The sequence below is a fragment of the Girardinichthys multiradiatus genome, chromosome X (genome assembly GCF_021462225.1).
Source record: "Girardinichthys multiradiatus isolate DD_20200921_A chromosome X, DD_fGirMul_XY1, whole genome shotgun sequence".
Classification (NCBI taxonomy): domain Eukaryota; kingdom Metazoa; phylum Chordata; class Actinopteri; order Cyprinodontiformes; family Goodeidae; genus Girardinichthys; species Girardinichthys multiradiatus.
Window position 1 is genome coordinate 33306883 of NC_061817.1, and position 22292 is coordinate 33329174.

General features: G+C 39.7%; 2 protein-coding genes across 4 annotated transcripts; one reads left to right on the forward strand and one right to left on the reverse strand.

The window, feature by feature from the left end:
• Positions 1 to 162: 162 nt before the first annotated feature.
• Positions 163 to 15579, reverse strand: LOC124863448 (homologous recombination OB-fold protein-like). Its single transcript, XM_047357818.1, has 10 exons — positions 15347 to 15579; positions 15155 to 15202; positions 14102 to 15067; positions 13910 to 13993; positions 11049 to 11183; positions 9764 to 9875; positions 2965 to 3050; positions 2761 to 2880; positions 2435 to 2663; positions 163 to 529 (listed from the first exon to the last, which is right to left on the reverse strand). The coding sequence occupies exons 1-10, from the start codon at positions 15347 to 15349 to the stop codon at positions 474 to 476; spliced, it is 1839 nt and encodes a 612-aa protein (XP_047213774.1). The 5' UTR covers positions 15350 to 15579; the 3' UTR covers positions 163 to 473.
• Positions 3128 to 20872, forward strand: LOC124863449 (ankyrin repeat and SOCS box protein 16-like). 3 transcript variants are annotated; one of them, XM_047357819.1, is made up of 10 exons: positions 3128 to 3628; positions 10218 to 10252; positions 16134 to 16150; positions 16365 to 16391; positions 16606 to 16892; positions 16978 to 17245; positions 19122 to 19530; positions 19621 to 19704; positions 20192 to 20296; positions 20377 to 20872. In XM_047357819.1, the coding sequence occupies exons 1-10, from the start codon at positions 3568 to 3570 to the stop codon at positions 20569 to 20571; spliced, it is 1488 nt and encodes a 495-aa protein (XP_047213775.1). In that variant the 5' UTR covers positions 3128 to 3567; the 3' UTR covers positions 20572 to 20872. The 3 variants fall into 3 exon arrangements, with proteins under 3 accessions (XP_047213775.1, XP_047213776.1, XP_047213777.1); XM_047357820.1 differs by lacking the exon at positions 10218 to 10252 and adding an exon at positions 18946 to 18963 and having other exon boundaries at positions 3130 to 3628; positions 16550 to 16892; XM_047357821.1 differs by lacking the exons at positions 3128 to 3628; positions 10218 to 10252; positions 16134 to 16150 and having other exon boundaries at positions 16201 to 16391; positions 16550 to 16892.
• Positions 20873 to 22292: the final 1420 nt, after the last annotated feature.

Sequence of the window (22292 nt, forward strand, 5' to 3'; positions counted from 1 at the left end):
AAGAGCATGTCAGACACAGCAGGACTCCACCTGAGTAACGGGGTAAATACCTCTCCATCAATGAATCCCCTATAGGGACAGTGAGGGGACAAATCTCTGCATTTTGTAAAAAAAAACAAAGTGGAGGTATTAAAAAAAAAAAAAACAAATACTACAAGGCAATTAAGCATCAACTTGGCTTTAATGTTTCATAATTACCAGAATATCTTCTTTCAATAAATCGAAGTTTCCATGTTTCAAACAAAGATGATGTAGTGGAACTAAAGAGCATTTGCTTTCTTGAAGTAACATCAATAATCTGTGATACACATAACTGGGCTATTCCGGAATATTAAATACAGTTGGTAAATATAAGTAAACATAAAATATAATTTTTTTCACAAGTTCTTCTGAAGGTGACTTTAAAGAGGCAATGTCAGGACAACGGGCATATTTCAAGATGGAGACGGTGATCGTTTGATGTAAAGTTGATGTCAAAAGCTGTAGGTGTCCTCCGGTATCTCTCCCAGCAGTTCATCCAGATCATCATCTGCATGACACAAACACGAGGAAGAACTTCAACAATGTTTCATGCAACTAAATGGTTGGAGAACAAATGCAGAAAAAAATCAAAGATTTTACATGTCTGTTGCTAAAGTGCACTGACTGCTGTTAAAAATGAGCACAGAACTGTCACCAACAGGAAATGTGTATTTTGACATTATCTATAGATATATAGATTGTGTGTGTGTGTATATATATATATAATCTATATATATACATATAGATTATATATATATAGATTATATATATATAGATTATATATATCAGTCAGTCAGTCATTTTCTACCGCTTATTCCATAGTGGGTCGCGGGGGAGCTGGTGCCTATCTCCAGCAGTCTATGGGCGAGAGGCAGGGTACACCCTGGACAGGTCGCCAGTCCATCGCAGGGCAACACACATACAATCATACACACACTCATTCATACACCTAAGGGCAATTTAGAGTGACCAATTAACCTAACAGGCATGTCTTTGGACTGTGGGAGGAAGCCGGAGTACCCGGTGAGAACCCACGCATGCACGGGGAGAACATGCAAACTCCATGCAGAAAGACCCCTGGCCATATATATATATATATATATATATAATCTATATATATCTATAGATTATATATATATATATATATATATATAGATTATATATATATATATAGATTATATATATAGATTATATATATATATAGATTATATATATAGATTATATATATATATATATGTATAGATTATATATATATGTATAGATTATATATATATAGATTATATATATATAGATTACATATATATATATAGATTATATATATATATATATATATAATCTATATATATATATATATATATATATATATATATAATCTATATATATATATATATATATATATATATATATATATAACTATATATATATATAATCTATATATATATATAATCTATATATATATATGTAATCTATATATACATAATCTATATATATATATATAATCTATACATATATATATATATATATAATCTATATATATATATAATATATATATATATATATATATATATAATCTATAGATATATATAGATTATATATATATATATATATATATATATATATATATATATATATATATATATGGCCAGGGGTCTTTCTGCATGGAGTTTGCATGTTCTACCCGTGCATGCGTGGGTTCTCACCGGGCACTCCGGCTTCCTCCCACAGTCCAAAGACATGCCTGTTAGGTTAATTGGTCACTCTAAATTGCCCTTAGGCAATATATATAATCTATATATATATATATAGATTATATATATATATATATATATATATATATATAGATTATATATATATATAGATTATATATATATATATATATATATATAATATATATATATATATATAGATTTTATATATATATATATATAGATTATATATATATAATCTATATATATATATATATAATCTATATATATATATAATCTATATATATATATATATATATATATAATATCTATATATATATATATATATAATATCTATATATATATATAATCTATATATTATAGGACTGTTTGAAGTGCAATGCCAGTTGCCTATTATATACCAAGTGTCAAGAATTCCCGCATTGAAAGCAAGTGTAACATTTACCATGAAGTGTGCACATTCAAGTTCAGCTCCTTAACTAACAAAATAGTGTTCATTTATAACTTCAGATGAATTCATAGGTAAGAATTAAAGAAATAATTATGTCACCCAAGTAGCTTTTTGCCTTTAGTTGTTGATGAGTTAAAGAATCACTTCCTAAATTACAACTTTAGGCAGAAACTGATCCAACTACAATTCATGCAATTCACTGAGAACATCTTATTTTCACCCCTAATTCCAGGTTTTATTACATAAACTGTCTGACCTGCATCCCAGTCTGTGTCCTGCGGTGCTGGATTTCCAAAACTCTCATGGAGACCTCTGCTAGGGGTAACTGATTTGTTCTGAGTGAGCCTTTGCACCCCAGGGACTTCGCCTCCCTCTTTGCTTCCTTCAGCCTTTTTTCCCTCATCGTCCTCTTCATCAAACTCCAGCTGCATCTGAGACACAGGCTGACGGGGGACGTCTGGAGTGGGTGACGAAATCGTCGGCTCCTGGAGACGGACGAAAGGGATTTAAAAGCCCATGAGACTGGATTTAAAATAACTCTTTATGGATCTGATGTGTTTCCTGTTCCCATCTGGTGCTCACCAAGACAAACGGAGGGAGCTGAGTGGACAGACTGAGTCCATCAGGGGAGTAGATCTTCAGTAGGTTGTTGAGTGTCACGTTCAGGTAGTGGTTACGATGGGACGGAGAAAATACACCCACCTGCTCCCAAAAGAAAGGCAAACAAATAATTAACTCTGGTCAATTTTAGGTCGAGCACATGAAGTAGTTTCAGGTGAGTCTCACCTGTTTGAGCAGCAGTACAGCTCCAGCTTTCAGCTCCTTAGATCTTTCTTCTAAAAGACGCCGATGCACAGTTCCCTGAATCTCCCCTTCAGTCCCAAATCATAGAAAAATAAAAAGCCATTTATGATAAAAGAGAAAAATGTGCTGCATTTGTTTGACAGAGGCAATAGTTTAAGGAATCTTTATTTATGCATCAAACAAATGGTCATAACCTTTATCTGATTTTTGTTAATCCAGAAAAAGCACAAACAGAATAGGTTGATGTTCCAAAACAAGTGGGAGTTTTACTTTTTGATACATTTAACAAATGGGTACAAAAAAAGTCAGATTGGAGCTGCAGATCAAAGCTCAGAACTGTTCAAGGGACAAATCAGCTGATTCTAATCAAAGGCGCACTGTAGTAGAACTACCAGAGCAGAGGTCACGTGGGTCATGCAGCTGCAGATAATTACAGACATCAGCAGTTCCAGGATCAGTCAAAGCATCTACAGCCCTATATTTTCCTGCAAGTCATGTAAAACTTCTTTAGATCAGCTCTGCCATTCAGCCCATTTTCCATCCGATACCAGGCAGAGAGAACAGGCTGAATGAGATCTGCTACACATGGGGTGTTTTGGGACAACAGCAGTAAATCCTGGGAACAGGATTTCTAAGGTATCTGCAGGTAAGCTGGAACAGAGCTCTTAACCACAGGCATCTTTAATTGTATAGAAGGACAAGGTATAGCATTTCCATGCCAGCATGCAGAGAACATCAGAAAGAGCTTTAAAATGGGTAATATTACTCCTGTTTGGTTTTCTTTATACTATTAATAGAAACCACTGTAGACGTGCTTATATGGATCAGGGTATTGTATAAACACTTATTTTTATCGATAAATATGATATGTACCCTAAATGTATTCTATGATGTGTGCAGTCTCGCTGCCCTTTAAAATCTAGAACTGTGTTAAATGTTCCTGCCGCTCCTAATAAAATGCATTCAGTGAAGTAATCAGTGCACATTATTGGTCAATAATTACACAAAATAGCGGGGAAAATGAGAAAATGCTTGTTTTTTGCGTTCCGTCCAGCCAGAAGACGCTCAAACTCACGGACAGCGCTGAGATGTTCTTTGAACTATTGAACGATACAGGGTCTTCTCAAAATATTAGCATATTGTGAAAAAGTTCATTATTTTCCATAATGTCATTATGAAAATTTAACATTCATATATTTCAGATTCATTGCACACTAACTGAAATATTTCAGGTCTTTTATTGTCTTAATACGGATGATTTTGGCATACAGCTCATGAAAACCCAAAATTCCTATCTCACAAAATTAGCATATCATTAAAAGGGTCTCTAAACGAGCTATGAACCTAATCATCTGAATCAACGAGTTAACTCTAAACACCTGCAAAAGATTCCTGAGGCCTTTAAAACTCCCAGCCTGGTTCATCACTCAAAACCCCAATCATGGGTAAGACTGCCGACCTGACTGCTGTCCAGAAGGCCACTATTGACACCCTCAAGCAAGAGGGTAAGACACAGAAAGACATTTCTGAACGAATAGGCTGTTCCCAGAGTGCTGTATCAAGGCACCTCAGTGGGAAGTCTGTGGGAAGGAAAAAGTGTGGCAGAAAACGCTGCACAACGAGAAGAGGTGACCGGACCCTGAGGAAGATTGTGGAGAAGGGCCGATTCCAGACCTTGGGGTCCTGCGGAAGCAGTGGACTGAGTCTGGAGTAGAAACATCCAGAGCCACCGTGCACAGGCGTGTGCAGGAAATGGGCTACAGGTGCCGCACTCCCCAGGTCAAGCCACTTTTGAACCAGAAACAGCGGCAGAAGCGCCTGACCTGGGCTACAGAGAAGCAGCACTGGACTGTTGCTAAGTGGTCCAAAGTACTTTTTTCGGATGAAAGCAAATTCTGCATGTCATTCAGAAATCAAGGCGCCAGAATCTGGAGGAAGACTGGGGAGAAGGAAATGCCAAAATGCCAGAAGTCCAGTGTCAACTACCCACAGTCAGTGATGGTCTGGGGTGCCGTGTCAGCTGCTGGTGTTGGTCCACTGTGTTTTATCAAGGGCAGGGTCAATGCAGCTAGCTATCAGGAGATTTTGGAGCACTTCATGCTTCCATCTGCTGAAAAGCTTTATGGAGATGAAGATTTCATTTTTCAGCACGACCTGGCACCTGCTCACAGTGCCAAAACCACTGGTAAATGGTTTACTGACCATGGTATCACTGTGCTCAATTGGCCTGCCAACTCTCCTGACCTGAACCCCATAGAGAATCTGTGGGATATTGTGAAGAGAACGTTGAGAGACTCAAGACCCAACACTCTGGATGAGCTAAAGGCCGCTATCGAAGCATCCTGGGCCTCCATAAGACCTCAGCAATGCCACAGGCTGATTGCCTCCATGCCACGCCGCATTGAAGCAGTCATTTCTGCCAAAGGATTCCCGACCAAGTATTGAGTGCATAACTGTACATGATTATTTGAAGGTTGACGTTTTTTGTATTAAAAACACTTTTCTTTTATTGGTCGGATGAAATATGCTACTTTTGTGAGATAGGAATTTTGGGTTTTCATGAGCTGTATGCCACAATCATCCGTATTAAGACAATAAAAGACCTGAAATATTTCAGTTAGTGTGCAATGAATCTAAAATATATGAATGTTAAATTTTCATCATGACATTATGGAAAATAATGAACTTTATCACAATATGCTAATATTTTGAGAAGGACTTGTACATGAACCACGTGACCGTGTGTCGGCTAGTTCAAAGAGTGTCGTAACTCCTTTTCTATACGCCGCTGAAAACTACATATCAATAACTGCATTAAAAATATCTTTACTTTGTTCATTCAAATGCTCCATGGGTCATTAAGGGCAATACTTCACCCACTTTTTTATAGAAATTTAAATTTGGCATTATCAATTATTCAGTCAGACTTGTTAGATCTCAGTCATTTAACTTCTCTTCATTCATGAAGTAAATGTGAGATAAGAACAATACCTAAAGCCAGGTGCAGAAGGGTTACATACAGCTACAAGAAACCAGAACCTCCACAAGAATGTTTTTTTTGTTGTTCTGAATACTTACTCGGCACTGTAAAAACTACACAACTATTAAACCTTAAAAATACGGATGAACTTATGAAAAGTCACTTTCATCCATTAATGACAGAGAAGTTTAGAAAAACAGTCTGACAAATTGCTTCTGGCCTTTACAATAAGTGCCGTTGAAGGGTTCTTCACAGCGGGACCTTTTCCAATTGAACAGTCACTCAAATGTGGATTCTCTTAAAAAGGATGTGTTGAAATATCTTTCTGAAACACTTCAGGCACTTTAACACTTTAGGAATGACAACTTAAGCTCCTTGATGACTGTCTGAATATTACATATATAACATTTCCACAAGACTGAGGTGAGAAGCAGGATCAGAGACTGCAGAACAGAAATATGAAGGAGCAGCTCCTCTCCTGCTGTAAAAGCTCTAGAAGGTCTGCATGTTTTCTCACCTGCTAATCTTTCAGATATTTTACTGTTTTACCCGCTGGGTGGAAAATTCCACCAAAAATCCAGAGCAATCGGTGCGGACATTTGTATTCTCTTCAGCCACAAGGATAGAACATTTTTACAGCATTTCAGGAATGACGTTAAACTATAAGTCCCACTTAAAATCACCTGTGATTGCAGCAGGACACCAATCATTGTTCTGCTGCATATTTAATTCAGTTTAAGCAAGTCGTTCAGGTCCTGAAGAAGCTAAGCAGCCCAGACCATCACACCACCATCGCCACCATGTTTGATTGTCAGGATAAGAGTATTTTTCTGAAATGTTGTGTTAGTTTTACACCAAACGCAATGGGAGAGACACCTTCAAGACGTTTTGTTTAATGAGTCCACAGAATACCTTCCTAAAAGTCTTGGAGATCATCAAGATGTTTCTTGGGAAATGTGAGCTTGGCCTTTGTGTTCTTTTCAGCAGCAGCGGATTTGGACTCGGAACTTTTCTAGAGATGCCATTTTTGTCTGTTACTTATTGTTGAACCATGAACTCTGACCTTAACTTATGCAAACAAGGCCTGCAGTGGTTTAGATGTTGTTCAGTGTTCTTTTGACCTCCTGGATGAGTTGATGTGCTCTGAGTCATTTTGGCTCTATAACCCTTCCCAGACTGACAGAAACTGATCCTTTTTTTTTTTTCCTCCTCTGTTCTTTAATTTCTCTACATCTGGGCATGATGCAATTTTGAGATATTTTAGCCTACTTCATGTTGCCAGACAGGTTCTATTTAAGGGTTTTCTTGATTTTACAAGTCTGGCAGTAACCAGGCCTTGGTTTGGCTAAAATAATCAAACCTAATTCAAGATTTAACAAGGGAGGAGGGGTGGTTATTAATTTTTGACATAGGGCCAGGTTTGTTTGGATCGCTCTCTTCCCATAATAAATGGAATAATCCTTTCAAAAGAGCATTTTGTTTTTAAATCAGGTTAAATTTGTTGATGATAAAATTTGTTTGGCGTAAAAACATTTAAGGAAGACAAAGCACAAATCAGAACTCTGCAAGGAAACAAATACTTTTTCACAGCATTGTGAGCAGTGTCTAACCTACAGGTTCTATAGGTTCTTTGTATAATGGTTTTTGACTTTAAAGCTGATTAACCCTTCATTTAACTTCATCGACCTACACAAGCTATACAGGTCCTTCTCAAAATATTAGCATATTGTGATAAAGTTCATTATTTTCCATAATGTCATGATGAAAATTTAACATTCATATATTTTAGATTCATTGCACACTAACTGAAATATTTCAGGTCCTTTATTGTCTTAATACGGATGATTGTGGCATACAGCTCATGAAAACCTAAAATTCCTATCTCACAAAATTAGCATATTTCATCCGACCAATAAAAGAAAAGTGTTTTTAATACAAAAAACGTCAACCTTCAAATAATCATGTACAGTTATGCACTCAATACTTGGTCGGGAATCCTTTTGCAGAAATGACTGCTTCAATGCGGCGTGGCATGGAGGCAATCAGCCTGTGGCACTGATGAGGTCTTATGGAGGCCCAGGATGCTTCGATAGCGGCCTTTAGCTCATCCAGAGTGTTGGGTCTTGAGTCTCTCAACGTTCTCTTCACAATATCCCACAGATTCTCTATGGGGTTCAGATCAGGAGAGTTGGCAGGCCAATTGAGCACAGTGATACCATGGTCAGTAAACCATTTACCAGTGGTTTTGGCACTGTGAGCAGGTGCCAGGCCGTGCTGAAAAATGAAATCTTCATCTCCATAAAGCTTTTCAGCAGATGGAAGCATGAAGTGCTCCAAAATCTCCTGATAGCTAGCTGCATTGACCCTGCCCTTGATAAAACACAGTGGACCAACACCAGCAGCTGACACGGCGCCCCAGACCATCACTGACTGTGGGTACTTGACACTGGACTTCTGGCATTTTGGCATTTCCTTCTCCCCAGTCTTCCTCAGGGTCCGGTCACCTCTTCTTGTTGTGCAGCATTTTCTGCCACACTTTTTCCTTCCCACAGACTTCCCACTGAGGTGCCTTGATACAGCACTCTGGGAACAGCCTATTCATTCAGAAATTTCTTTCTGTGTCTTACCCTCTTGCTTGAGGGTGTCAATAGTGGCCTTCTGGACAGCAGTCAGGTCGGCAGTCTTACCCATGATTGGGGTTTTGAGTGATGAACCAGGCTGGGAGTTTTAAAGTCCTCAGGAATCTTTTGCAGGTGTTTAGAGTTAACTCGTTGATTCAGATGATTAGGTTCATAGCTCGTTTAGAGACCCTTTTAATGATATGCTAATTTTGTGAGATAGGAATTTTGGGTTTTCATGAGCTGTATGCCAAAATCATCCGTATTAAGACAATAAAAGACCTGAAATATTTCAGTTAGTGTGCAATGAATCTAAAATATATGAATGTTAAATTTTCATCATTACATTATAGAAAATAACGAACTTTATCACAATATGCTAATATTTTGAGAAGGACCTGTAAGTTTAAACCTTTCCGTGTCTACAATGGAACTAATAAACTACGCAGCAGAAGGAACTGAAATGTTATTTAGTTGAAAACTGAGAATTACACACCTATTAGAATTCAGATTGGAGGAGTGAAAAAAATGTTGCAGGTCTTCTGGAAACAAGCTGTAGAGCTTCCAGTGGGCGGGAGGCTCATTGTTGAAAGAACAGACACTCTTGGTGTCATCAGCGCCCAATACCCACCCACCACCGAAGTTGGCCCGCTACAACTGAATCACTAATAGGCACTTAAGTCCAGAGCTGAGAAACATCTATTCCTGCTGATAAATCAGTTCACCACATGCGACAGCACTCAGGAGGCCATGGCAACAGAATCTGCTTTGGAGGTGGATCAGAGGAACCGGTAAAGGGTTAGGAAGGAGCAGAACAGGAAACAAGTTGATGAAATTAGGAAAAGTCCTGCTGCGGACACAGGGAACATGTGGACTGGCCGGCATGTGCACTGCATGCACGAGTGTGTGTGCAGTCAAGCTTGTTATAGTGGCTGAATTTTGCTGTCAATGCCACATGGAGCGAGGCCAGTGCTCCAAGAGCAAATGTCAAAAGTGAAGAGAACAGCTCACTGCTCTCTCTGCGGGTTGGAACCTTGCTATTTTAAACCTGGATGCTTGTTTTCCAGAACTATTTATCTGAGTCTGCGGTGTTTCAATAAATTCAACACATCCCAAAAAAACGTGTTTCACATTTCAACTAAAAACAAAAAAACAAAAATTGATTTCTGATTGTGTGCTTCACCTGTTGGGTCTTTAAACACAGCCTTAGCGTCAGCGGCGTTCGTGTGGATGATGCTCTTCAGCAGCACGGCCATGTTGGGCACTTTGTTTCTTGGCAGCTGTTTCAGAGCTGCCTGATGAAAGAAGGAGAGAAAACAAACATCTGAACTTTCTTTATTCTTAGACACTAAATTAGACGTTTCAGCTGATGACATGCGCATGTTAATGTTTCCTGTTCCCATACTGAAATTACTGCATGTCACAATCCTTATCAGGTTGTGAGACAGCAACACTTATAGTGTGGTAAAGGTTTAATTATGTTTACTTCATTTCAGAGGCAAATCATGTTTGTTTTATAGCAGTTCTGCCTGAACGGAAGGAAAGCTGTAGTTATTAAATATTGTTTCAAGTTTCCAATAAGCTTTTATACAATTTACAGAACCAGAAAATGAATATTTATTTCTGTTTGATTTCAGCTTATTCTACCACTTCCCGTCAGAACAGTCCTCAGGTGCTGCTGCAGCTTTATTTACTTTATATTAATGCTGAGAGGCTGTCACTGTGACTTTGCAAGGAAACTCAGCCTTTAATTCCTTCAGCTTTCATCTCCTCTAATAAATCTAACAACTGAGCACCTTAAGAACCCCAGCCTTAAATATCACTGCTTTCACTGTTGATTCATTAAAACAAACAGGAGCTATAAGGATGCTCTGATATAAATACACAGATTTAAGCGGGATTTACCGCCGGAATGATCCTGCCTTTCCACTTCATTAGATGGAACAAGCTCAAGCTGCGTGCTAATTTGCTCAGTGATGCAAACACAGATTTTGGGAAGCTGATATTATTGTGAAGAGCTTAACCTCATCAGGCTCAGTTGGAATCCTCCCAGCGCCTCTGTGGGTGAATGAGAATGGAGCAAGGGGGTCATTGGAGGGGTGCTCAGATTCACAGAAGCTGCCTCCAGTGGTTATATCCACAAAGAGAACAGAGCAACAGCAGAGTCTCCATTAGTGTAACTGATTAGTGATTATACTTTTTATAATACGGGACCCGCTATGGAAGAAGCAGTTGAAAATGACGGACTGACTTTTTATAATCACGAAACACCTCCAGATCCGTGCCGCCGTTGTTCTTGATTATGCCAGTAGACCTCCAACAGTCACACAGGCTGTCATCATGGCAAATGAATCATCTTTAAAGACTCTTTGACCTAAATATCAGTTCAGATCCAGCAGTACAGACAGGAAGTACAGCAGTCTGTTTGCAGCTGAACGCATCTTTCGCTTTTCATCACGGGAGGTTACCTTTCGAAGCACCATGACGACGCTGTAGGTGTGCAGGAAGCACTTCGGATTCCTCTCATCCAGTCCCATCTCAGCCTTCAGCGCTGTCCAGGCATGGCCGTTGAACTCTTCTTCCTCAGGCTGTGAGCTGGAACACTGGAAGATGAGATCATGAAAGTTAACGCAAAGCTGGGAAGGCTGATATCAGACTTTACGCCAGGTGATCACAGGGATGAAGTTGTTCAAATATGGAAGCTTAGAGTTCAAATTTGTTTTTTAAGTGGTTCTTAATCTGCTAGATAAATAAAATACAAACAATGTATGCTACCACAGGCCAGTAGGAGGAGGAAGAACACCCTAACTGCTGTTAAAGGTATTCATAAATCATTAACTCTTCTACATTTTGTCACATTACAACCACAGACTCCAATGTATTTTACTGGGAATTTATAATAGATCAACACAAAGTAGTGCATAAATATTTAGAGGATGGAAAAGTGTTGAAAGGAAGGAAAAGGACAAATATTTTTATTCCAAACATCTGAAAAGTGTGGTGTGCATTTGTATTTAGCCCCGGGTCAACACTGTGTGGAACCATGTCTCCACAAGTCTTTTCAAGTTTGACTCTCCCATTTAGATAGTAGAATTTTACCCATTCTTCTCTGCAAAGTTGCTTAGCTGCCCAATACAGGTCCTTCTCAAAATATTAGCATATTGTGATAAAGTTCATTATTTTCCATAATGTAATGATGAAAATTTAACCTTCATATATTTTAGATTCATTGCACACTAACTGAAATATTTCAGGTCTTTTATTGTCTTAATACGGATGATTTTGGCATACAGCTCATGAAAACCCAAAATTCCTATCTCACAAAATTAGCATATCATTAAAAGAGTCTCTAAACGAGCTATGAACCTAATCATCTGAATCAACGAGTTAACTCTAAACACCTGCAAAAGATTCCTGAGGCCTTTAAAACTCCCAGCCTGGTTCATCACTCAAAACCCCAATCATGGGTAAGACTGCCGACCTGACTGCTGTCCAGAAGGCCACTATTGACACCCTCAAGCAAGAGGGTAAGACACAGAAAGAAATTTCTGAACGAATAGGCTGTTCCCAGAGTGCTGTATCAAGGCACCTCAGTGGGAAGTCTGTGGGAAGGAAAAAGTGTGGCAGAAAACGCTGCACAACGAGAAGAGGTGACCAGACCCTGAGGAAGATTGTGGAGAAGGGCCGATTCCAGACCTTGCTGGTGTTGGTCCACTGTGTTTTATCAAGGGCAGGGTCAATGCAGCTAGCTATCAGGAGATTTTGGAGCACTTTATGCTTCCATCTGCTGAAAAGCTTTATGGAGATGAAGATTTCATTTTTCAGCACGACCTGGCACCTGCTCACAGTGCCAAAACCACTGGTAAATGGTTTACTGACCATGGTATCACTGTGCTCAATTGGCCTGCCAACTCTCCTGACCTGAACCCCATAGAGAATCTGTGGGATATTGTGAAGAGAACGTTGAGAGACTCAAGACCCAACACTCTGGATGAGCTAAAGGCCGCTATCGAAGCATCCTGGGCCTCCATAAGACCTCAGCAGTGCCACAGGCTGATTGCCTCCATGCCACGCCGCATTGAAGCAGTCATTTCTGCCAAAGGATTCCCGACCAAGTATTGAGTGCATAACTGTACATGATTATTTGAAGGTTGACGTTTTTTGTATTAAAAACACTTTTCTTTTATTGGTCGGATGAAATATGCTAATTTTGTGAGATAGGAATTTTGGGTTTTCATGAGCTGTTTGCCACAATCATCCATATTAAGACAATAAAAGACCTGAAATATTTCAGTTAGTGTGCAATGAATCTAAAATATATGAATGTTAAATTTTCATCATTACATTATGGAAAATAATGAACTTTATCACAATATGCTAATATTTTGAGAAGGACCTGTATATCAAAAACACATCGTCATTTCAACATCATTGTGCACACTATTAATACTGCAAAGGATGGTTAGGAGCTGTATTGTCATAATGCACATTTTATTTTCATTTGTAAGAAAATAACATTGAAATACTTTCTTTCCACTTCACAATTATGTACCATTTGTGTTGGTCTGTAAAACAAATTAAGGGACAAGTTTGCAATGTTTTATTTATGGCAGTCTAGAAGGCTTTCGCCCATGGGAATTATTTTATACTAAAACTAACTGTGATCCAGGTAATCAGTCAGAACCTTGAATTTTCTGTTCAGCAACAAGACTGTTGGCCTCTGGGAGTAAAAACAAAGAAATTAAATAGCATTCATTCATTTTTTGTTTCATTATTATTTTTTTCTTATTATACCCTGAACGAAATCTAATAACCAAAACATACTTCTGTCCCCCTGGTTTGAATTAAACATAGGAAAGCCTTAGAGATAAATTTAAGAAAGAATTGTGCAGAAAATGTATATAACAAAAATGCATAATGACCCTGAAGTGAAACAGAAAGCAGCATAAATGTCTCATTTTCATTACTGCTAGAAGCTAAAACTGTGCATGGAAATAAAATCTGATTAACTAAACAGCCCTGTTCTGCAAAACAGAAAAAGGAAGGAGACGCTGAACTGGTTGAGAAGCAGTTAGAAAAAACACATTTTTGTTTTCATCCTTCATGCTGTAAAAAGGAAGAAAATCTTCCTGATCATTCGGACGGGATAGCAGGGACACAGGCTACCACCGATGATGGACAAAAACAACGCATCAACACGTGTCGGTCATCTGGCCGCCCAACATTTGGCCGAGAAAGTCTCACAGCCTCCCAATAAAAAAGAGGAGCAATGTCTTTGCTTTTTGTATTGATGTGTCCAATGAGGTACTTTTCTCTGTTTTATTTTTACCTGACTCGGTAGTCGAGCTACAGCCCCATGAGCAGGGGTGTGAGGAACAGAAACCACTATCTCGTCCAGATTCTGACCCTGAGGCTGAGAAATAAAAACAGGTTAAAATGAAGCACCAGAGTGGAAAAATAAACACATACACCTTTAACATCAAAAATCAAATAAATAATAATAATCAGGGAAGGATCTAACTTGCTGAGGCAGAAGTCCTGCAGGACCAGGGAAGCGTCTCATCCTGGGCTGGTTAGCCTCAGAGTGACGCCTCTTCTTGGGGAGTTTGTTGGATGCAGACACCAGCTGGACCAGGCGATTGGTGAGGACTGGTGTGTGTAGAGGATGGGCGCTTAGAGTGGAGGAGTTCACTGAAGGGGATGGTGCTGGGGAGACTGTATTAAAGAGGCTGCAAGCCTGAGAGGAGACTTGTGGAGATGCACATGGCTTCAGCAGCTGGTGAGGATAGCCGGGCATCTTGGAAAAGCTCCTGGGTGCAGGGGAATTTGCATTGAGGCAAACGGCAGGAGTCCGTGGAGAAGCTGCGGGGAAAGCAGGACAGGGACTTGGAGACTGTAAATGTGCGGTAGCGAGGCTCCGAGGAGGTGCAGTATAACTAGAGTAGCTAGAAGTCTTGGATGCAGCACTAAGCTCCCGAAGGCATTTATTAAGAGGTGTTTGGCTCCTTACATGAGTAGAAGGTCTCAGTGTTTTCAGTAAAGAAAGTGGTTCGGTTGCTGCAGGAGCAGCAGGTTGAGACTGTTGCCTTGTTTGGCTGTCACATTCATCCAAGTCGGCCAAGTCAACATCCCAATCATCAAAATCATCATGAGCCGTGCTGGGATTCATCAGCCCCTCAGTGTTGGCTGGACTCTGCTGTGGCTCAGAGTTATTCTTAGTAAAAAGGAGAGGAGATGCAGGCATAGTGGAGGAGGAGATCTGTCTCAACCCCAAAGCAACAGTTTGTGCAGCACCACTGTGCATGCCGCTCCTTGACATTGTGCCATCGCGCAGCCCGGCCAGTTTCTCTCCCATTGGCTGATGGCACATTTTCTCCTGTTCTCTGTGAACAACAGAGGAAGCCCGCAGGGAGCAGGATGACACAGCAGCTGCCACACTGGCTGATCCAGGGACTGGGCAGGCGCTCCAGTCTGTCCCCAGCACATCCTGGGACAAAATGAAGCAGACAGAGGTCAGCAGATGAAGGAGAGAAAGGGTCGCTCTGACATTTAATAGATGAACCAGTCGTGTTACCTCATCAAAGTCCTCGTCCAGACTAAACAGGCCACTCAGTTTGCAGGTCTGTAACAGTGACAACAGCTCAACGATTAAATGTCTTCGTGCACAAAAGGTAGCTGGAATAACACACTTAAAAGAATCGTTCAAATCTCCACACAGCATTTGTTGTTAGCTTAGTTAGCTGTTCAGTTTGATAGTGTAACTCACCATCGCAGTCAGGGAATATCACCATGAAAGCCGAGTCTGGTTGGTACAGATAAATACTCCAAGCTTAAATCCAATGCTATTCAATAACAGACAGTAAATAAAACGGGTTACCTTTTCCCAAAAACACCGTTTTAAATTGATAAACAAGACCGAACTGAGGGCAACTTTTCCTAAGCTCTGCTGCTGCTGCCTAGTACCGCGCTGACGCTTTCAAACACGACGTGCTGACGTAATGACTGTTCACGCATAGCGTTGACGTCAGTCAAGAGCGTTTACTGCTCTTCAGGGTAGCTTCGCTTAGCTAAAGGTTTTGCTAAAATCGGAAGTACTTTCTGTTCGTATTTTAGCCCAAACCTTTAAGAGCACATAACAGAGTCTGATAAAAAATGAACAACCTGGAAAATGAATCGATTGTGTTGGAACATTTGAACTAGATATTAGAAAACCAAGAATCTCAAACGTTTCGTGAGATTTCAAGCAAAAATATTGATATTTTTGACATCGTATCAATAATTATTCAATTGCCTGCCCATTAAGTACGAACATAATGTGGAGAAAACAAAGTCAATTCTTTATTTATCCTGGATTTTGAGATGTCTAAATATTTGTTTTTGCTTTTTTTAAATTGATGACAATCATTATTACTTTTGATATTATTTAATTTGTCTTTTACTCATTTATTTCCCACCCAATATAAATAAATGAGTAATTAAAATGGAAATCTGCTTCATGGAACACATTTCTGCAATTTGTCTAACGTTAACATTTCGGTGCTCTTTGCTTTCAGCTGGAGAAAAACGTAAGGTGAGTGCTGCCACCTAGTGGTCACCTCAAATAGTTCGAGTATCATTTTGCATTCTGATCTAAAAATATCCAGAGTAGAACATATTTGAGCAGTTATCTTGTGACTATGTCCACAAACGAAGGGCATTTGATTTAGAAGTTTATTCGCATGAGTTTTACTTAAAAGAAATGGGTCCAGTTTTTGTAATTTGCTTGACATTTGTTTAAATTCCAGAGGAACTCACAACAGTTCCAGTAAAGGGTGAGTAAAAGCTGCTTGCTGACATTTATATAAGCAGTACTGCTCATTGCTTACAGGCAAGGGGTTTAAATGAAGAATGGAATTATGATCAATTAATATTAAATCTCTGTTTGCTTGCCAAGCTTATACAGATTTTACATTTATGGGCTTGATTGTAGGGTGTTATGTCCAAGGACACATTTCCATTCTCCTCTACCTCACTACGTTCTCTCAGACTGGAGCAAGAGCTCCAGGACTGGGAGGATGAACGGCGAGCTTTGGCTAATAGGAGAGCCATGATCAGGCCCCCACTGCCTCGGGCCCCCCGACTCCCTCCAAGGCAGCAGCGGCTCCAGGAGGTCAGAGCCCCTCCACCCCAGATCCGCTGCAGAGACACAAGTGTCCACAACACCTTTATGTTTGGGGACATAAAAGGAGTTTACGCTGTGCTGAAGGACCCTGCGATGGTCAACGCCCTGATGGAGACAGTGCATGAGGAGATGGTGTGGGCTCCAGAAATGGGTATGCCCCCTGAGATTTTATCTATATTGTTTAGAGAAGTGTTAGTAGTGCAAGTAACTGAGCATTCTCTCTGCTGCTCTGTCAGGCATGTGGACCCTGAGCTCCAAGGTGAAACAAACATCGGGCTTACGCCTGGCTGCCAGCCGGGGACACACAGCATGTGTGGAGGAGCTGCTGTTCCGTGGAGCAGAGGTGAACGCCGACCCTGGAGGTAACACTGCACTCCACGATGCCTGCATAGGTGGCCACTCTGACTGTGTCCAGCTGCTGCTATCCCATGGAGCAGATCCTGAGGTGCTGGCCGCAGATGGCAGCACGCCTCTTCACCTCTGTACCTCTGCCCAGTCATTCCAGTGAGTGGTCAAGCTGTTTATACTGTAAATCATTTTCTAACTCGTTCATGCATAGTGGTTTGCTTATATGTGATGGTATACTTGCATATAAGGCACTTCATAGACTGCCACCTACTGGACAGCTAATGTAAGTTCGCAAAATGCTTAAAAACAGCATGGGAATCAGTCAGCCAGAAATGCTGAAAACATCAGGAAATTATTTCCAGTACGAGATCCTTTCAGTTAAAAATATATTGTTAACATCGATTTAAAGACTAACATAACTGAGGAAAACTAATTATGCAATTATTTGTCAATTAAGATTTCCATTAATCTGTCAAGTGAACACATTCATGCTAAAATCTGTTTTTATGTGATAAATGTTTAAAAAATATTTTAAAAACATTTTAACATAAATTGTGACATATAAACCACACAACTCCATTAAAAAAAATAATTTATCAGAGAAAAAATATGTGCAATAATTTGGTTGCACAAGTGTGCACACCCTTAAATTAATACTTTTTGATTCAGTTTCAGCATTCAGAGTTCACACCTAGCATCAATTCTAGAAAACCTGATTAGTCTGAAGTAAAGTTTAGCTGCTCTTTTTTGTGTAATTTGCTTCTATTCATCCTTCAGCCACAGTTTGGTGACAATGTCTGTACCAGAAGAATACATAGAAAAAATCCACTTCAACATAGAGCTGCCAATTATTATTTTTCCCATATTTGGAGAACGCAAGGGGCAATAGGGACATTACAAAAACTGGCCATTTTTCCAAAATGGTTGAAAACAGAAGCCTGAAACAGGTCAGGGATGGTGCCAAGATGCACACTGAAGAAGTGGCAGGAATTTCCAAAAAGTATTGGTTTTGTTCTACATGTAACAGCTGTCTCCTGTATTCGCCACATGTCTGAAATAAGGAGTAGGGTTTCAAGACAGGAGCCTTTTCTCCCAAGGAAAACATTCAGACCTGGCTAGAATCTCCCAAGACCTTTTGGGTCACTGTCCGGTTCTGGTGTAATAAGACCAAACCAAACTTTTGGCCCTAATTATAAATATGTTTTGGCACAGAAACATCACTGCCAATGTGGAAACATAGTGGTTCTGGGGTTACTTTTCTTCAGAACCAATTCAGGTTTTTATCAAGGTGGATGAAGTTATGAGTTGCTAATCAGTTTTGGCCAAAAGTATTCAGTTGTCTGCTAGAAAGCTGGAGAACAAGTTCATTTTTCAGCAACACAGTGAGTTCGAGCATACATCCAAATCAAAACAATAATGACTTAATGAGAGGAAAAGTAAAGTTTTAGACATGGATCTGAGTGTCCAAGGAAAAACAAAGACGGAAAATCTGCGGGCAAGGTTCCGGAGAAATCTGATAGATTTGGAGAACTTTTGGACGGTGGAGTTGGCAAATATCAAGTAAGGATGTGGGATGCTGATCGCTGATGGGATACTGAAACTGAATCCAGAAAGTATTAGTTTCCTGGTATCCACCTTTATGCAACCAGGCTGCATAAATGTTCCACCTTTTTTAACCCTGCCAACAGATTTGATTGTTCTTCAATTGAATTGAACAGGATATATGTAACATGTGGACAAACGTTTTCAAATTATTAATCATGGTCTCACTTTTTAATGTCATACAACCTGACATTTTAACGGGGGTGTGCAAACTTGTATTTTTTCTATGATGCCTTTTCATTTTCATTTGCCAGTGGTTTCCTCTGCTGCAGGTAAGTTTATAAAACTTTATAAAATCCCACATCTTCAGACACCAGTAAAAAAAATCTTCGAAATGGCATCAGCACAAAAGTAACAGCTTCACTTTTTCTATTTAATATTAAGAAAAACTGTAATACAGTAGTAATCTGGATTTGTTATTGATTCCAAGCTGTGCTAAGCTGCTTTTAGAAGGCGGCGCAGACATCAACGTGAGGAGCAGAGAGTCGAGGCTCACACCTCTGCATGTGGCTGCTCAACGAGGCCTGGAAGAGCACATCGAGCTCTTTCTAAGCCATGGAGCAGATGTATTAGCAACAAATCGAGAAGGGGAGACCCCGCTGAACGCTGCATGCTCTGGAGCCGAGAGGCCATCTGAAGCTGGGAGGTACCGCCGTGTGATCCAGAAGCTGCTGGATGCAGGAGCCAATCCCCAAACTGCTGGCAGGAAGCAACACACACCGCTGCACAACGCCTGTGCAAACTGCTGCCCCAGGATTGTAGATGTCCTTCTGCAGCATGGAGCAAGGGCTGATGTTGAGAACTGTGCAGGATACACACCAATGGACTGTTTGCTTCAGGTACCAGATGTTTTGCATTAGGACAGTGACCATACAGATATCAGTTTTAATTCAGAAAGCAGAAAAGCGCTGTTTTCTTTGATTTTTAAGGTTGTGGAAGATTACCCGACTCAGGAATCTGAAGCCATAGCACGATCCCTTCTGAACTATGGAGCCAAACCTGTTTCACCAAAGGTCTAACCAGCAGTGACACACAAAAAAACAACACTTACAGATAAAGATTCAAAACTTACACAAAAGTTACTGATTGCTCAAAAGTCATCCTTCATCCATTTAGATCTTGCTTCTAAGCAGCCTCGTATTATTTATAAAGGCGTTTTAGTTAACCAGACTTTCTTAAGACATTGGCGACTGTTCACTAATTTTTTGTAAAGTACTTTACCATTTTTGGGTTAAGTTATGAATTCACGAGTCTTGTGTCCATATTTAACATGCTAATTAGCAAAGAACTTATGTCCAATTAGACCTTTGTTAAAACATTAGTAGCAACCCATCACAAAGAAACAGATTGTTCCACTTAGTTGGTTGATTTAATGTAAAAAAATACCCTACTGGGTGATTTGCAAAAGGATTTTAGATGAGAACCTGGTGATTAGCAGAAGGATGATGCATCTGGTGCTGTCTCAGATTTCTGAAATGACTCAACCTTCATCTGTCACAGATACTGAAACAGTTGACCTTCTATCCTGATGTCCTGGGGGTGATGTTGAATTCGTACACATCTATCCCACCCTGTGAGTGGTTAGACTCCCCATCTCCTGACACGGTGAGCTCTCTGAGGTGTTGAATCCACTCTCCTCTTGACAGTTGCTCTCAGAGCTGTTATGTCTCTGTTTCTACCTACAGTTGCCCCAGGAGCACCTGCCGTTCTTCCGCTCAGTGCGTCAGTGGAGCGGTCAGCCTCGATCCCTGCAGCATCTCTGTCGATGTGCTTTGCGTCAGCATTTAGGAGCCCGGTGTCACTTAGCTGTCTGTAATCTGGACATTCCTGGCTCAGTGAGGGATTATCTGCTGCTCTGCAACAACGGGACACTCCAGTAAATGTTGATACTGCCATATCGACAGTGTTCTTGCATTGAGCTATTTATGGCCTTTACATCTTAAAAATTATTGTTAAGGATTTTAAATTCAAATTGTGATACATGTTCTTTATTAAAAGTCATGTAAAAAGGCTGCATGATAGTACAGTGGATAACACAGATTCCTTATAATTTAAATTAGCCTTGGTCCTCACACGAGATGCTGTCCAGCCCTGATATACAGTGCCTTGGAAAAGTATTCATACCCCCCTGAACCTTTTCCCATTTGTCACATTAATACCACAAATAAAAATTTGAAAGTGTGTCATGTGTTTGTATTTAACCCCTTTACTTTGACAACCCAAGACAAAATAAAGTGCAACCTACTAAGTCACCTAATTAGTAAACAGAGTCCCCTTCTGTGTAATTTCATCTCAGTATAAATACAGTGGTTCTGTGAAGACCTCAGAGGCTTGTTAGTGTAGTGTAGAACATTGGGAAGGCAGCATCATGCTATAGGATGCTTCTCTTCAGGAGGAACAGGAAAGCTGGTGAAAGGTGACTGGATTGATTGATGGATGAAGCTAAACACAGGGTAAAATAACCAGTTAGAGGGAAAGCCTTGAGACTAGGGTCCCAGCAGGAACAACTACCCTAACCATACAGCCAGAGCTACAGTTGAATGGTTTATATTCAAGTGTTAGAAGGCCCTAAATCCAGATAATAAAAAAACTAGAAAAATGGATCCTTCTCCATCCATTCTACTGTTAAGCACTATTTTGTTTATCACAGAAAATCAAAAATACATTGAGGTTTGTAGTTGTAGCTTGACTTAATATGAAAACGTTTAAGGGTTATGAATACATTTGCAAGTACTGCATTCAATTTTAGTATCAGTTATTTGTTTTGCAGCAAAGATTTCAGGCAATAAGCATTTTTTTCCACTGTTTGCTTCATTAATCCTTCTTATTTCCTACACTTAAGTTTATTATGGCATAATCTTTAAAAGTAAAGTACTCACAATCTGATTAGATGGTCAATATTTTTGTTTTATCTCACAAAGCTGAAATTGATTGTCCTCCACTTATCCAAGATTAGGTTGCAGAAGCATCAAGTAGGGAAACCCAGATGGTGTGCTGGGAAAAATATTTTTGTCAATCATTTCAGAAAGTGAAACTCATATAGATTCTTTACACATCGTGTGAAATGTTTCAGTCCTTTATTTCTTGTAATTTTGATGATTGTGGCTTACAGATAATAAACCCAAAATTCAGTGTGTCTGATAAATATATTGTGAAAAAGTTCAATAGTGGAAATATATGGTGTCACACCCTAATCAGCTTAACTTAAAACCGCTGAAGATGTTTCCTGAGTCTCTCAGTCTGGGTCAGTAAGCGACACAAACATGGTGAAGACTGCTGACAGCTATTCAGAAGACAGTCATTGAGCCACAAAAGGTCATTACTAATGAACCTGGTTGTTCACAGAGTGCTGAATAAAGCATATTCATAGAAAGTTAAGTAGAAGGAAAAAGTGCAGAAGGAAAATGTGCACCAGCAACAGGGATAACCGCAGCATTGAGAGGACTGTCAAGCAAAATGCATTCAAATATTTGGGGGGCGGCTTCAAGAAGTGGACTGAGGTTCAGATCAGCGCATAACGGGCTACACATAGTTGAATCCTATACATAGGCTACAAGCGTCTTACTTGGACTAGATGAAAAAGAACTGGACTGTTGCTCAG

Bases quoted from the DNA above. Each gene is read 5' to 3' on its own strand.
- LOC124863449 (XM_047357819.1), top strand. From the start codon at position 3,568: ATGGGGTGTTTTGGGACAACAGCAGTAAATCCTGGGAACAGGATTTCT. The intron at 16,893-16,977 runs GTATGCCCCCTG...CTGCTCTGTCAG, and splicing joins GGTGTGGGCTCCAGAAATGG to GCATGTGGACCCTGAGCTCC. The intron at 19,705-20,191 runs GTCTAACCAGCA...CATCTGTCACAG, and splicing joins CCAAACCTGTTTCACCAAAG to ATACTGAAACAGTTGACCTT.
- LOC124863448 (XM_047357818.1), bottom strand. The intron at 2,881-2,964 runs GTGAGACTCACC...TTTTGGGAGCAG, and splicing joins CTGTACTGCTGCTCAAACAG to GTGGGTGTATTTTCTCCGTC. The intron at 530-2,434 runs GTCAGACAGTTT...TGTGTCATGCAG, and splicing joins GGACACAGACTGGGATGCAG to ATGATGATCTGGATGAACTG.